Raw genomic sequence first — 13,873 nt, forward strand, 5'->3', positions numbered from 1 at the left:
AGCTGCTGTGTGATGCTGACGGTCACCGGGGCTCAGAACCACGGTTCCAAGGAGACTGCAGTGTACAGTGTCAGAACCAGTCAGTACCTCCAGGGCTTGGTGCCCTATCAAACATTCTCACCACCAGAGCTGTTTTATTGCAGTTTTCTCCATACAGATTCTAACCGTGTTACTAACCAGGAAGGGCTTTTTTTTCAGTTTAAACTGTCCAACAGATGGTGGTGGTTGCTCTCTTTATTCTGGAGATTGGCTGCATCCCAGTCACAATTTTAATTGTACTTAACAATTAAAACACTAAATATTGTAAAAGAATATACAGCGGAGGGAAAAGAACATGGGGTTTGGAGTCGGATGGACCTGGCACCTTCTACGTGGGCGGACCTAGGGAAGGTCCCTGCTGCTCTGTGGGGCTCAGTCTCTCCATCTGAAAAATGGGGCTGGTAATACATGTCACCCTGCGTGGCTGTGAGGATTAATTCAGATGTGCTATGTATAGCTGCCAAGAGAATGTGGTCTGTGGTCAGAACACCAGGGTTTGGAGCTTGGCCTCGGGCAAGTGTTTTAATTTTCCAAAGCCTTAATTTCCTCACCAACCCCACAGGGCTGTCGTGAGAAATAAACGAAATAAAAGGCATCAGGGTGAGAGATGGCGGGGCAGCAGCGGGGTGTACAGTAAGCACTCAATGAACGTTAGCTATGGCCGTGATTGAAAGTGCTTGGCTGGGACTTCCCTGGCAGTCCAGTGGTTAAGACTCCGTGCTCTCACTGTTGAGAGTGCGAGTTCGATCCCTGGTTGGGGAACTAAGATCCCGCAAGCTGCAGGGCGTGGCCCCCCCAAATGCAAATAAATAAATTAATTAAAAAATAGTACTATTAAAAAAGTGCTTTGTTAAACACTCATTAGGATGACAATAATAATAATAATAAATAAATAAATAGAAATAGCAAGAGTTGGCTGAGATTGGGAGAAATCAGACCCTAGTATATTGTTGGTGGGACTATAAAATGGTGCAGCCACTGTGGAAAAGAGTTTGGTGGTTTCTCAGAAGGTTAAACAGAATTACCAGGTGACCCAGCCATTCCACTCCTAGGTATATACCCCAAAGAATTGAAAACAGTTGTTCAAAGACATACTTGTATGCAAATTATCATAGCAGTGCTGCTCACAATAGCCAAAAAGTGGAAACAACCCTTATGTCTATCAACTCATGAACAGATGAACAAAATGTGTTCTACCCATATCATGGGATATTATTCAACCATAAAGAGGAATGAGATTCTGATACAGGCTACAACAAGAATGCGCCTTGAAAACATGATACAAAGTGAGAGAAGCCAGTTACAAAAGATCATTTATTGTATGATTCCATTTGTACGAAACATCCAGAATAGGTAAATCCATAGAGACAGAAAACAGATTAGTGGTTACCAGAGGCTGAGAGAAGGGGGTGAGGTGGGGAGTGACTGTTTAGTAGGTATGGGATTTTTTGGGGGGAAGTGATGGAAATTTTTTTTTTCTTTTTTTTTTTTTTTTTTCTTTTTGCGGTATGTGGGCCTCTCACTGTTGTGGCCTCTCCCGTTGCGGAGCACAGGCTCCGGATGCGCAGGCCCAGCGGCCATGGCTCACGGGCCCAGCCGCTCCGCGGCATATGGGATCCTCCCAGACCGGGGCACGAACCCGTATCCCCTGCATCGGCAGGCGGACTCTTAACCACTGCGCCACCAGGGAGGCCCCTGGAAATTTTTTAGAATTGATAGAGACAACATTGTTAATGTACTAAATGTCACTGAATTCTGCACTTAAAAATGGTTGATGTGAATTTCACCTCAATACCATTTTTTTTTTTATTTATAAAAAGGAGCTTTGTTAGAACAGAAAAGCTACCCTAAAGTTCATGACCAAACGTTAATCTGGCTAGATCTCCTGGTGGATAATAAAATTGCAAAAGCCTCGTAGGGCAGGACCTAGGAAGCATTACTGGGTCAGAGCCCAAGCTCCCTGCCCTGGCCCATCTCCCAGATGACCTGCACGGACTGGGGTCAGTGCATTTGTTTGGTCCAGCTTGGGGACGTCCTGGGGTGGAGACCGTGCCCAGAGGAACCCACAGTTTGGCCGGATGCCAAGCTCATTAATGCGATCTTAGATTAAGATTCTTGCCACTGTTGAATTGCTTTGGCAATGGTTTGTTTTTCATTTGTCCTTATTTGCTTCTTTTTGCAAGTACTACAAACCAGAAACTTGAAAATTCGTCCTGAATTTCAGGTTTCACTCTTTCAGGGATTGTGTCTATAGTGAGTATCATGTTTGACTTTTTTTTTTTTTTTTTTTTTTTTGCGGTACGCGGGCCTCTCACTGTTGTGGCCGCTCCTGTTGCGGAGCACAGGCTCCGGACGCGCAGGCTCAGCGGCCATGGCTCACAGGCCCAGCTGCTCCGTGGCATGTGGGATCTTCCCGGACCGGGGCACGAACCCGTGTCCCCTGCATCGGCAGGCGGACTCTCAACCACTGCACCACCAGGGAAGCCCCTTGACTTTTTTTTGAAGGGTCAGATGGCATTGCCCTCAGTGCTGATCCGAAAGGTCTTTGTAAAATGGTTCAGCCTTTCAAGGGCTTTCTGACTGTGTCTCCACTTCCTGAGAGCATTGGGAGGCTCCTAGAAAAATCGGGATGGTGAGGGGTACAGACCTGTATTGGAAACCCCACTGTACCACTTATCAGCTGTGTGACCTTGGGCCACTCAGTCTCTCAGATGATCCTCCGTTTCCTCCACTATAACATGAAGACAGTAGCAGAATTTTCTCCAAAGGGTCTTGTGAGGATAATGTGAAGTGGTACATGTAAAATACTTAGAATACTCTTTGGTGCATAGTAGGTGCTCAATAAACAGTAACTGTTGTTAGTGTTAATAATAATTATTATTGTTACTATTTTTTTGCTTTACCAATGACTCCACTGAAATATTTTCAGCCAGCCTCTAAAAGTTCTGTTTCTTGCCGGAAAGTTGTGAGGATTAAACTAACAAGTGTTTTGAAATATTCACAAAAGTTACAAGCAGGGGTGATTCTGGAATAGTAGCATATATGCATTCTGATGCTGGCACTGAAATTCAGACAAAGTCCAAGCCAGACGTTTCCCTGTATATAAAATGTTAATGGGAAGGGACAAAGAAGTTAGGCACTTGCCTAGACTTTCTGAAATCACTTTCTCCCTTGAGAATGGCTTTTATTTCTCTTGGTCACTTATCAGAGAATGTCAAAAGAAAAATCCCTGCACCTTGAAATGTCTTTAATCAATCCTTAGACCTTTCATTTCTTAAAACCTATTCCTTTCTCCCCACCCCATTCAAGACTTGAAATAAAATGATTTTCCAGAAACAGATGACAAGATAGCAAAGGCTACGATTAATAACTCCCAGAGCACCTTGGTGCCACACCTTCCCTATTTAAAATGAAAAATTACCCTCTTGCCTCAGACTTTATTAAAAAGAGGATCAAAAGAGAGAGGGCTGAAGAGTTGATGTAATATAGCCCATCAGTGAAACACTTCTGAAGCGTCGGCAGAGAGAAGTTGAATCCCTGTCAGTTGAGCAGCTGGCAATTTGGTTAATGAAATGAGGCTTTTTGCTTCTGCATCCCCAAACTTCTGATTTTTTAATGTAAGGGTGAAGGAGGAGAGAATTTGATGGAGAAGGGAATTTGGAAAGAGTAAAGCTTCTCTTCCACACTTTTTATCTCTCAGACTTTGAAACTTTAGGACAGCGATCCTTGGGACCAACTCAGTGCTTCCTTGAATCTCATGGAGTTCTGTGTGTGTGTGTGTGTGTGTGTGTGTGTGTGTGTGTGTGTGTGTTTGGAGGAACTGTAGGCTGTGGGGGGTAGTGGATCCCAGCTCAACTTCAGATGCCATGTGATAAAGGGGAAGCGTGAAGGTGAAGGTTAATACCAGCTATGGGACTTTATAGAACTCATTTATAAAACAGATCAATAACACCTACCTTACAGGGCAGGTAAGACAAGCACTGAATCTCCTAACTGGGCCTGGCAGGGCCCTCCAAATGCTAACTTTTCTATCATAACTCCGCAGTCCGTATTCAGTAAATGTTGTTGACTCCTGGTGGAAGGCTCTGTTAGTCTCCTTGATCTGCTGTAACAAAACCACCACAAACTAGATGGCTTGAAACAGCAGAAATGTATTCTCTCCCAATTCTGGGGGGCTTGAAGTCTAAAATCAAGGTGTTGGTGGAGAAGAATCAAGGAGAAGCCTGTAGGGGAGAATGTGTCCCGTGCCTCTCTCCCAGCTTCTGGTGGCTGCTGGCGATCCTTGGCTTGTAGCTGCGTCACTGCAATCTCTGCCTCTGTCTTCACGTGGCCTCCTCCTCTGTGTGTCCTTTCCTCTTCTTAAGGACACCAGTCATTGGGTTTAAGGTGCGCCCTAATCCACTGTTTCCTCATCTTAACTTGATTACATCTGCAGAGACCCTATCTGCAAATAAGGTCACATTCACTGGCACTGGGGGTTAGGGCTTCAACATAGCTTTGGGGGGCATACAATTCAACCACAATAAGGACGCAGTGGCTTTTTTTTGTGGTACGCGGACCTCTCACTGCTGTGGCCTCTCCCGTTGTGGAGCACAGGCTCTGGACGTGCAGGCTCAGTGGCCATGGCTCACGGGCCCTGCTGCTCCGCGGCATGTGGGATCTTCCTGGACCGGGGCACGAACCCGTGTCTCCTGCATCGGCAGACGGACTCTCAACCACCGCGCCACCAGGGAAGCCCAGTAGTTCATTCTTTTTGATGGTGGAATCATATTCCGTTGTATGGACACACCACATTTACTCTATCCATTTGTCAGTCGATGGGCATTTGGGTTGTTTCTACCTCTTGGCTGTTGTGACTAGCATTGCTGTGAACATTCACATACAAACATTTGAGTGCTGCTTTCAATTCCTTTGGGTCTATACCTGGGAGTGCAATTGCAGTGAGTGCTTATTTAATCGTTGATCTTCCCACTGGCCTGTGAGCATCCCGAGGACAGGGGAGACAGACGCCCGACCCCAGGCGCTGGTATAGCGAATGCCTGGGGAGCAGGCTAGACGAGTCCCAGACATCCAGAATAGACGTCTCACTCATCCTCAAGCACCCGCCCATTCGTCTGCATCATCATGTGGTCCAGGCTCTGTGCTGACAGCTCGACTCATTTTATCTCATTAACTCGCTCCTTGCTTCTCTCTGATATTTGCTCAAATGCCCACTGTCACGTCCGCATCCTTTTCTGATTGAAGTAGCCCCAATACTCTTTTTTGGTGCCCACGTCCAGCTTTCTTTTCCTCCATGGCATTTATTATCACTGACATATTATAGACATTATATTATATATGCCATCTTATAAGTAATATAATGTTACTTTTTTGTTCATCCCCTTTTCTTCTCTGTTTCCTTACCAAGAGCATGAGCTCTGTGAGGACAGGAACTTTCGTCTCTTTTGTTCATTGTCGTATCCCGGTGCCTAGAACAGTGCCTGGTATACAAGAAGAGTTCAGATATTTGTGAAATATACTTGGGTGAATGAATGAATGAATGTGTTTAATCCTCACTGCACCCTCCAAGGGAGCCATGATTATTCATTCTCATTTTACAAACCCCCAGAGTCTCAGAGAGGTCAAGTAACTGGCCCAAGATCACAGAGCTGATCAGCAGTGGAACCAGAGTTCTAAGCTGGATCTCTCTGAGTCGCAGTCCCATATTCTTTTCACTTCACTCAGGGGAGCATGAGCTCTAGCGATAATGCCCAAAATACTTCCCTGTGGCCGTGGAGTGTGGTATGTGATTAAGATAACTTAAAAAAATAGATTTACTTTTGTACACATGTTTTACTTAGGCTCATTTGGCAATGTGTTTGTATTTCCTGAGCAAATACATCAGTCCAGAGCTTGCTGGGTGAACCAAGCTGATCCGGGCTTGATTCTCTGTCAGCCCCCAGCTCTCAGAGCTACTCAGCCTCTCTGAACTTCACCTTCCGAGAGGTACACAGGGAGGTGACGTCACCTGGTGCCATGTTCAGCTCTCAGCACAGGTGCATACGCTTTAAACGGGAGGTAGCAACGCATCACCATGGTGTTGAGAATTACAGTACAATCAACTAACATTTATGGAGGGCCTGCTGGGTGCCAGGTGCTGGGCTCAGCACACTGCTTGTGTTATTGCATTTGATCCTCATAATATTCCCCCAGAGCAGGTCTACTATTGTCCTGTTTCACTGCTGATAAAGCTAAGACTCAGAGAAGTTTGATGAGTGTCCAAGGTCACACAGCCAGGAAGTAGGAGAGCCAGAATTAGGGCCAAGTCATCTGACTCCAGAGCTGGCTCTCTTAGTCCCTGGGCTAATGTGTATGTGTAAATATTTGAGAATCAACACACCATAGTGATGGTGATTTTGGTAGAATGCTCTGGCAAAGTCTGGGAGGAAGGAAAAGGGAGACTCTTGCCAGGAGTAGCCCTTGCTCCAGCTCCTGCTTCCATTTTGCTGATTAGGACGGTCCAGGGTCTTCGGTGAATGCAGGTCCCACTGTCCTAGAGGCCCCGTGCCCTCGTTGTTGAGTTGGCCAAGATCCTGGGTTTGAATCCCAGAGGCCAGCTCCATCTCTGCTGTAACCTTGGAAACATCTTCCTCTCTGCACATACATTTCCTTATCTACAAAGTAGAGATCAAAATGGCCCTTTGCACACAGATTTATGAAAATTAAGTAAGATGTGGAACAGTCTCAATATAACAAATGAAGAAAAGAGATGACAAACCACTAAATAAGATCTTATGGCGTTTCTTAAAAAAAAAAAAAAAAGCACAGCAAACCAGCTGGCAGGCTCCACAGCCAAGCAATAATAGGCAGGATGGCTAGGCTGTAGAACAACATTGCCTTTTTCCTTATCCGAATTTTCTAATTTTTCTATAATGAATATGTAATAACAAAATGAGTTGTTTTTAATTAAAAAAGGGGCAGTGAGTCAGTGTTCATGAAAACACTTTGTAAACTGTCAAATGCTCTATAAATTAGCTCTTGTTATGGTCCTTATAGTAATTATTATTGTTATTGCCAGTCGGCCACGAGTTGGAATTTATTTCAACTTGGCCTGTAATGGGAGGGCCCACTCAATCGCCTTCTGCCAGGTCCTGCCATGTGGTCCTCTCTCTCTCTTCTTAAAAATAAAGAAATTTATTTATTTATTTTTGGCTGCGTTGGGTCTTTGTTGCTGCATGCGGGCTTTCTCTAGTTGTGGCGAGCGGGGGTTACTCTTCGTTGTGGTGTGCGGGCTTCTCATTGCGGTGGCTTCTCTTGTTGCGGAGCATGGGCTGTAGAGCGGAGGCTCAGTAGTTGTGGCACGCGGGCTCTAGCGCGCAGGCTCAGTAGGTGTGGCACACGGGCTTCGTTGCTCCGCGGTGTGTGGGATCTTCCCGGACCAGGGCTCGAACCCATGTCCCCTGCATTGGCAGGTGGATTCTTAACCACTGCGCCACCAGGGAAGCCCTGTGGTCCTCTCTTGATACCTACTGACTTCTCTTCATCTGTGCTGCCACCACCCAAGTGGAAGCCAGCATCCTCTCTCACCGGGAGCCCTGTGATACCCTTTAACTGGGTTCTCCTTGTCCAAGCAGCAGCCTCAGTGATTTGAGAAATGAACTGTATTAGATTTTTTTGGATTAGTTAAATTTTATCTATCTATCTATCATCTACTATCTATTTGTCTATCATCTATTACCTTTCTCTCTCTCTCTCTCTCTTCCCGTTTTGTTGAGAAATAATTGACGTACAGCACTGTGTATGTTTAAGGTGTACTGCATAACGATTTGACTTACATACATGATGAAGTGATGACCACAATAGGTTTAGTGAACATCCATCATCTCATATAGACACAAAAAAAAGAAGAAGAACTAGTTTTTTCCTTGTGATGAGAACTCTTAGGATTTACTCTCCTAACCACTTCCCTGTGTAACAAATGGCAGTATTAATTATATTAATCATGTGGTACAGCACATCCCTAGTACTTATTTATCTTATAATTGGAAGTTTGTACCTTTTGCCTGCCTTCATCCAGTTCCCCTCCTCCGCACCCCCATCTCTGGTAATGACAAATCTGATCTCCTTTTCTATAAGTTTGTTTGTCTTTTGAAGTATAATTGACCTACAACACTCTGTTACTTCCTGGTATACAGCATAGTGATTTGAAATTTCTATATATTACAAAACGATCACCACGATAAGTCTAGTTACAGCGTGGGGAATATAGTCAGTAATAATGTGATATCTTTGTATGGTGATAGATGCTAACTAGAGAAATGAACTTTAGATCAAAACCCTCAATGGCTTCCTGTTGAACTTGGTATAAAATCCACATGGGCCTGGAGGTCTGCCCTCACCTGTCCCTTCAGCCTCCTGAGCCAGTTTCCCCATTGTCACCATATATTGCCTTCGAGAAGACACCAGAAGAGGGACCCAGGAAAGTGCCTGCCCTGACTTAGATGGTTTTGGAGCCTGAACGTTTGGTCCCAGTATTTGACCCTTACGCTTTTACATCTCTTAGTGTAGAGGATGTAGGACTGCACGTTGTAGCCTAAGAGTCTGTATGTGTAGACCAAATACGTATTTGCACTCTTTTTTTTTTTTTTTTTTTTTTTGCGGTATGCGGGCCTCTCACTGTTGTGGCCTCCCCCGTTGCGGAGCACAGGCTCCGGACGCGCAGGCTCCGGACGCGCAGGCCCAGCGGCCATGGCTCACGGGCCCAGCCGCTCCGCGGCATATGGGATCCTCCCAGACCGGGGCACGAACCCGTATCCCCTGCATCGGCAGGCGGACTCTCAACCACTTGCGCCACTAGGGAGGCCCCGTATTTGCACTCTTAATACAGCAAATGAGTGAAAAATGTTAATGCACTGTAGGATTTAGTTTTATTTTCTGACTTAGCTTATATCAGGGCTGGAAAAAACCTCAAGTTGCATTCAGGCAGTAGGATTTTTTTTTAGTGCTCCATTTTTTCTAATAAACTGTTGTAAGACAAGAAAGTCTCCTTTCTGCCTCTATGCTTTAGTCCTTACCATCCTCCTCGCCTCTCCCCACACCTGCCATGCTCTTTCCTTGGACATTTGAGCTGTGGGCTCCCCAACCCTGGACAGTGGAGGGCAAGCCCGTTGAATGGGGATTATGGTAAGACGGTCAACTAAAGGGTTTCATCCTTTTTGGAGGGGCCAAGTGGGTGTGGTTGAATTTATGTAAATATGTGTACAGCCTACCGTGCATAATTTATGTAAATGTGCACACAGCATACCGTGCATTATTTATGTAAATGTGCGTACAGAGCACGCCGTAATCAGCACCCGCACGGTGCACGGTGTCTACGGTGTAGTGCGCGTCTATGGTAATGTGCCTACAGTGTAATTCATCCGCTTTCTCGTGGCTCATCTGTCGTCTCTGCTCCTTTGTCCCAACTCAGGAGGCAACCTTTCCAAACAAGACTGGACCATCCAGTGGCCCACCACGGAGACGGGGAAGGAGAACCACCCCGTGTGCCCCCCGGAGCCGACCCCGTGGATCCGCACCCACCTCTCCCAGAGCCCCAGGGTCCAGTCCAAGTGCGTCCAGCACTACTGTCACGCCAGCCCCAGCCTGGGGGCCCCCGTGTACACCCACGTGGACAGGCTCACGGTGGACGCCTACCCGGGCCTGTGCCCGCCCCTGCCACTGGAGTCGGGCCACCGGTCCCTGCCTCCGTCGCCCCGGCAGCGGCACACGGTCCGCACCCCGCCGCGCACCCCCAACATCGTCACCACCGTGACCCCGCCCGGCACGCCACCCATGAGGAGGAAGAACAAGCTGAAGCCCCCGGGGACCCCGCCGCCTTCCTCCCGGAAGCTGATCCACCTGATCCCGGGTTTCACGGCCCTGCATCGGAGCAAGTCCCACGAGTTCCAGCTGGGTCACCGCATAGACGAGGCCCACACGCCCAAGTGAGTGCATTTGGTGGGTTCCCGGGGGCAGCTGAGCCTCCCGGTCAGGGAAGCTTCAAATCAACTTGTATTTCCCTCCTCCAGTTGAATGAAAGGTGGATTTTCCCTAATGGCTGGTCTGGAATTTCCCAGAAATGACCCCTTTTAATACTATTAATGCTGTAAAGTAGGAGTCGTAAAACTATAGCCCAGGAGCCAAATCTGAATTTATTGCAACGCATCCAGATTCATCCCGTTCTGTTTTGTCTGTGGGTGCTTTCCTGCTACGATGGCCGAGTTGAGTGTGGCCCGAAAAGCCGAAATCTTTACCGTCTGGCCCTTTACAGGGAAAATTGCCAGAGTCCCCGCAGAGTCTATCTTAGTGCTGCCCCAAGAAATAGGACGCCAGCTGCATACGCGACCTTACGTTGTCTAGTAGCTGCCTTAAAAGAGTAAAAAGAAACAAGTGATATTAACTTTCATGATATGTCATTTAACCCAATATAGTAAAACATGATCACTTCAGCATAGAATCAGTGTAAAGTAGTATTACGGAAATACTTTGCATTCTTTTCTCCACACTGAGTCTTTGAAATCTGGAGGGTATTTCACACCAGCAGCTCATCTCAATTCATACTGGCCACCTTCCAAGTGTGGAATGGCTACCTGTGTCAAGTGGCTGCGATGCTGGATGGTGCTGCTCTGACTGACCCTGTGCCTGGGACTTGCTCTGTGTTTATACCTGAGATACATGCCCAGGTCTGCTGGGGGTGGGAGGTGGCTCAGGGAGCGGATAAGTGGACTGTCAGAGCAAAGGTCGTCCCACAGAAGCTGCAGGTGGGGCCACAGGCACCCAGGGGAGAAAAATCCTGAAAGTTGACATGGGCTGTGCCTGGCTCTGGCTTGCGGGCGGGGGGAGGGGGGGCGTGGGTGGGACTTGCTGCCAGCAGAGGGCGACACGGTGTTTGTGGCTGTATGCTGGCTAATGAGAGAAATGGGGCAGCTCCCTCCAGGGACCCTCAGAGGCTGACTGTGACCTGGGTCCCTTGCAGGTTTTTGAGGTCTCAGTGTATTAAAAATGGAAGAAGTGCTAAACAGGGTCACAGAAGTGAGTAGCACGTTTTAAATATTTACCTTTAACAAAATTGCATCTGAGGCATAGAAGATAAAATGGTTATGGATAATCCTATGAGGAGATGCGGGGAAGAGTCTAAATTTGGGAACTGTCGTGTGTGAAAGGCGTGGACCCCGGTTCTGGGAGCTCTGAGGTGGGGGAAGCACTGGGGAGCGGTTCACTGCATTTCCATTTCAACGATTTAGCCGGTGTTTCGTGAGCTCTCACTACCATATGCGGGTGAATCTAAGACGTTGATCATAAGATACATCCTGTGTGCATCTTAGAATTGATGAAATGTGGTGCGTTCTAGACTCTGGGCTAGTTGGCAGGGTACAATGGAAAGGAAAGAGACATAGCCCTCGGCCTCGTGAAGACTGACACTAATCCAGTAACCACACATGGGTGTTACAATCTTATGTCCAGTACTTACAAACAGTGTTACAGGCTATCAGGAGAAAGTGCAGGATGCCGTCAGAGCTTGTGGAGCTGATTGAGTTTGCAGTGGCAGGGAGGTGAGTGGGGGGACTGGGGAGGGTTTGGTCGGCGTGGCTTCCAGAAGAACTGTTTGGACTGAAGGTTAATTAGGGATTAAGATGGTGGAAGGGGTGGGAGGTGTTCCAGGAAGGGAGCATTACCCATTGGAGGAACTGACGGAAGGCCTCTGTGGCTAAGGGAGCAGGCAGGTGATGCAAGAAGGGAGTCCTGGGTTAGGCAGGTGGCAGCACTGTTCACAACAGCCAAAAGGTGAAACAACCCGGGTGTCCATCAGCAGATGAAGGGATGAACACAGTGTGGTCCATCGTACAGTGAAATATTATTCAGCCATAGAAAGGAATGAGATTCTGACACCCGCTACAACATGGATGAACCTTGGGAACCTTATGCCAAGTGAACTAAGCCAGACACGAAAGGACAACTATGGTATGATTGAACGGATGTGCGGTGCCTAGAACAGGCAAATTCACAGAGAGAGAAAGTAGAATAGAGGTTGCCAGGGGCTGGAGGAGGGGAATGGGGACGTAGTGTTTACTGGGTAGAGTGTCAGTTTGGGAAGTGGAAAAGTTCTGGACACGGATGGTGGCCATGGTGGCACAGCAATGTGAATGTACTTAATGCCACTGAATTGTACCCTTAAAAATGTTTAAAATGGTAATTTTATGTTATATATATTTTACAACAATGATGAAAAAAGAGACAGGAAAGCCAGGCATGGGCACACTTTTTTCTGTAAAGGGCCAGATAGTAAATGTTTTAGGCTTTGCAGTTCAGGTGGTCTGTGGCATCTCTGCCATCGTAGCAAAAGCAGCCACAGACAATAGCTGAAGAAGCGGCCGTGGTGATGTTCCAGTAAAACTTTATTTAAAAACAGGTGCCTGGCTGCATTTGGCCCACTGGCTGTAGTATGCCCTGGCAGAAGCCCTGGTGTAGGCAGTGATTCTCCCTTCTAAGACCTTAAAGTGATTTAAGTGGAAGACACGATCAGATCTGATTTTACAAAGGTTACTCAAGCTTCTGTGTGAAATCTGTATTGGAAACATACCACTTCACCAGACATATTTGGGACATCAGAGACTTAACAGAGGGTTGATGCTTTTCTGATTGGAGTTGGGCTTGATTTTTGTGGGGTTTTTATATAAATTTATTTATATTTTACTTACTTATTTTGGCTGCGTTGGGTCTTCATTGCTGCACGCAGGCTTTCTCTAGTTGCGGTGAGCGGGGGCTACTCTTCGTTGCGGTGCGTGGGCTTCTCATTGCGGTGGCTTCTCTAGCTGCGGAGCACGGGCTCTAGGCACTCAGGCTTCAGTAGTTGTGGCTGATGGGCTCTAGAGCACAGGCTCAGTAGTTGTGGCACACGGGCTTAGTTGCTCCGCGACATGTGGGATCTTCCTGGACCAGAGCTCGAACCAGTGTCCCCTGCATTAGCAGGCGGATTCTTAACCACTGCACCACCAGGGGAGTCCTTATTTTTATGGTTTTGTGAGAGCCAGAGAGACTGGCTACTGAGACCTCAGGACGTGGGGAGGGTTGCAGGAAGGCTAGGAACGCAGGTTGCTGCTGTGGAAGGTGGGAGGGACATCTGGGGTTTGCTGGCCATGGTTTCCCCAGACTGTGCATCTCCCTCACTCATCGCTGTGTTGATCACAGAGTGAGGTGGAATTTGACCAGAAGGCAGAACCTGGCTTGAGAGACACACGATCTTTTAATCTACAAGCTGGGGGCGAAGTGAGACAGGCTGCCCTTTGGCTGTTTGTTTTTTGCCCCAGCATTATTGAGATGTAATTGACAAATAACACTGTGTAAGTTCAAGGTGTACAATGTGATGACTTAGTACACACACGTATTATGAAACGATTACCACAATAAGGTTAGTTAGCACATCCATCACCTCGCATAATTACCTTTTTTTTTGTGGTGAGAACAGTTAAGATTTGCTCTCTTAGCAACTTTCAAATGCTAACAATATAATATTGTTAAACAGTCAACATATTGTACGTTAGATTCGCCAGAACCTATCCTTGTAACTGGAAGTTTGTACCCTTTGAACAGCATCTCCCCATTTCTCCCACCCCCTAATCCCTGGCAACCACCATTCTACTCTCTGTTTATATGAATTCTATGTTTTTAGATTCCACATATAAGTGAGATCATGCAGTATTCATCTTTCTCTGTCTGACTTATCTCCCTTAGCATAACGCTCTCAAGTCCCATCCATGTTGTTGCAAATGGCAGGATGTTTTCTTTTCTGTGGTTGAATAATATTCCATTGTGTGTG

General features: G+C 46.9%; 1 protein-coding gene across 1 annotated transcript in view; it reads left to right on the plus strand.

Annotated features, from left to right (window-relative positions):
* Positions 1-13,873, plus strand: part of KSR2 (kinase suppressor of ras 2) — a 400,863-nt gene that overhangs the window by 142,436 nt on the left and 244,554 nt on the right. The window contains exon 4 of the mRNA XM_060119067.1: positions 9,488-10,001. Coding sequence (XP_059975050.1) covers positions 9,488-10,001 — 514 coding nt within the window. The remainder of the gene's footprint in view (positions 1-9,487; positions 10,002-13,873) is intronic.

The sequence above is a fragment of the Mesoplodon densirostris genome, chromosome 15, assembly GCF_025265405.1.
Source record: "Mesoplodon densirostris isolate mMesDen1 chromosome 15, mMesDen1 primary haplotype, whole genome shotgun sequence".
In the NCBI taxonomy this organism is placed as follows: Eukaryota; Metazoa; Chordata; class Mammalia; order Artiodactyla; family Ziphiidae; genus Mesoplodon; species Mesoplodon densirostris.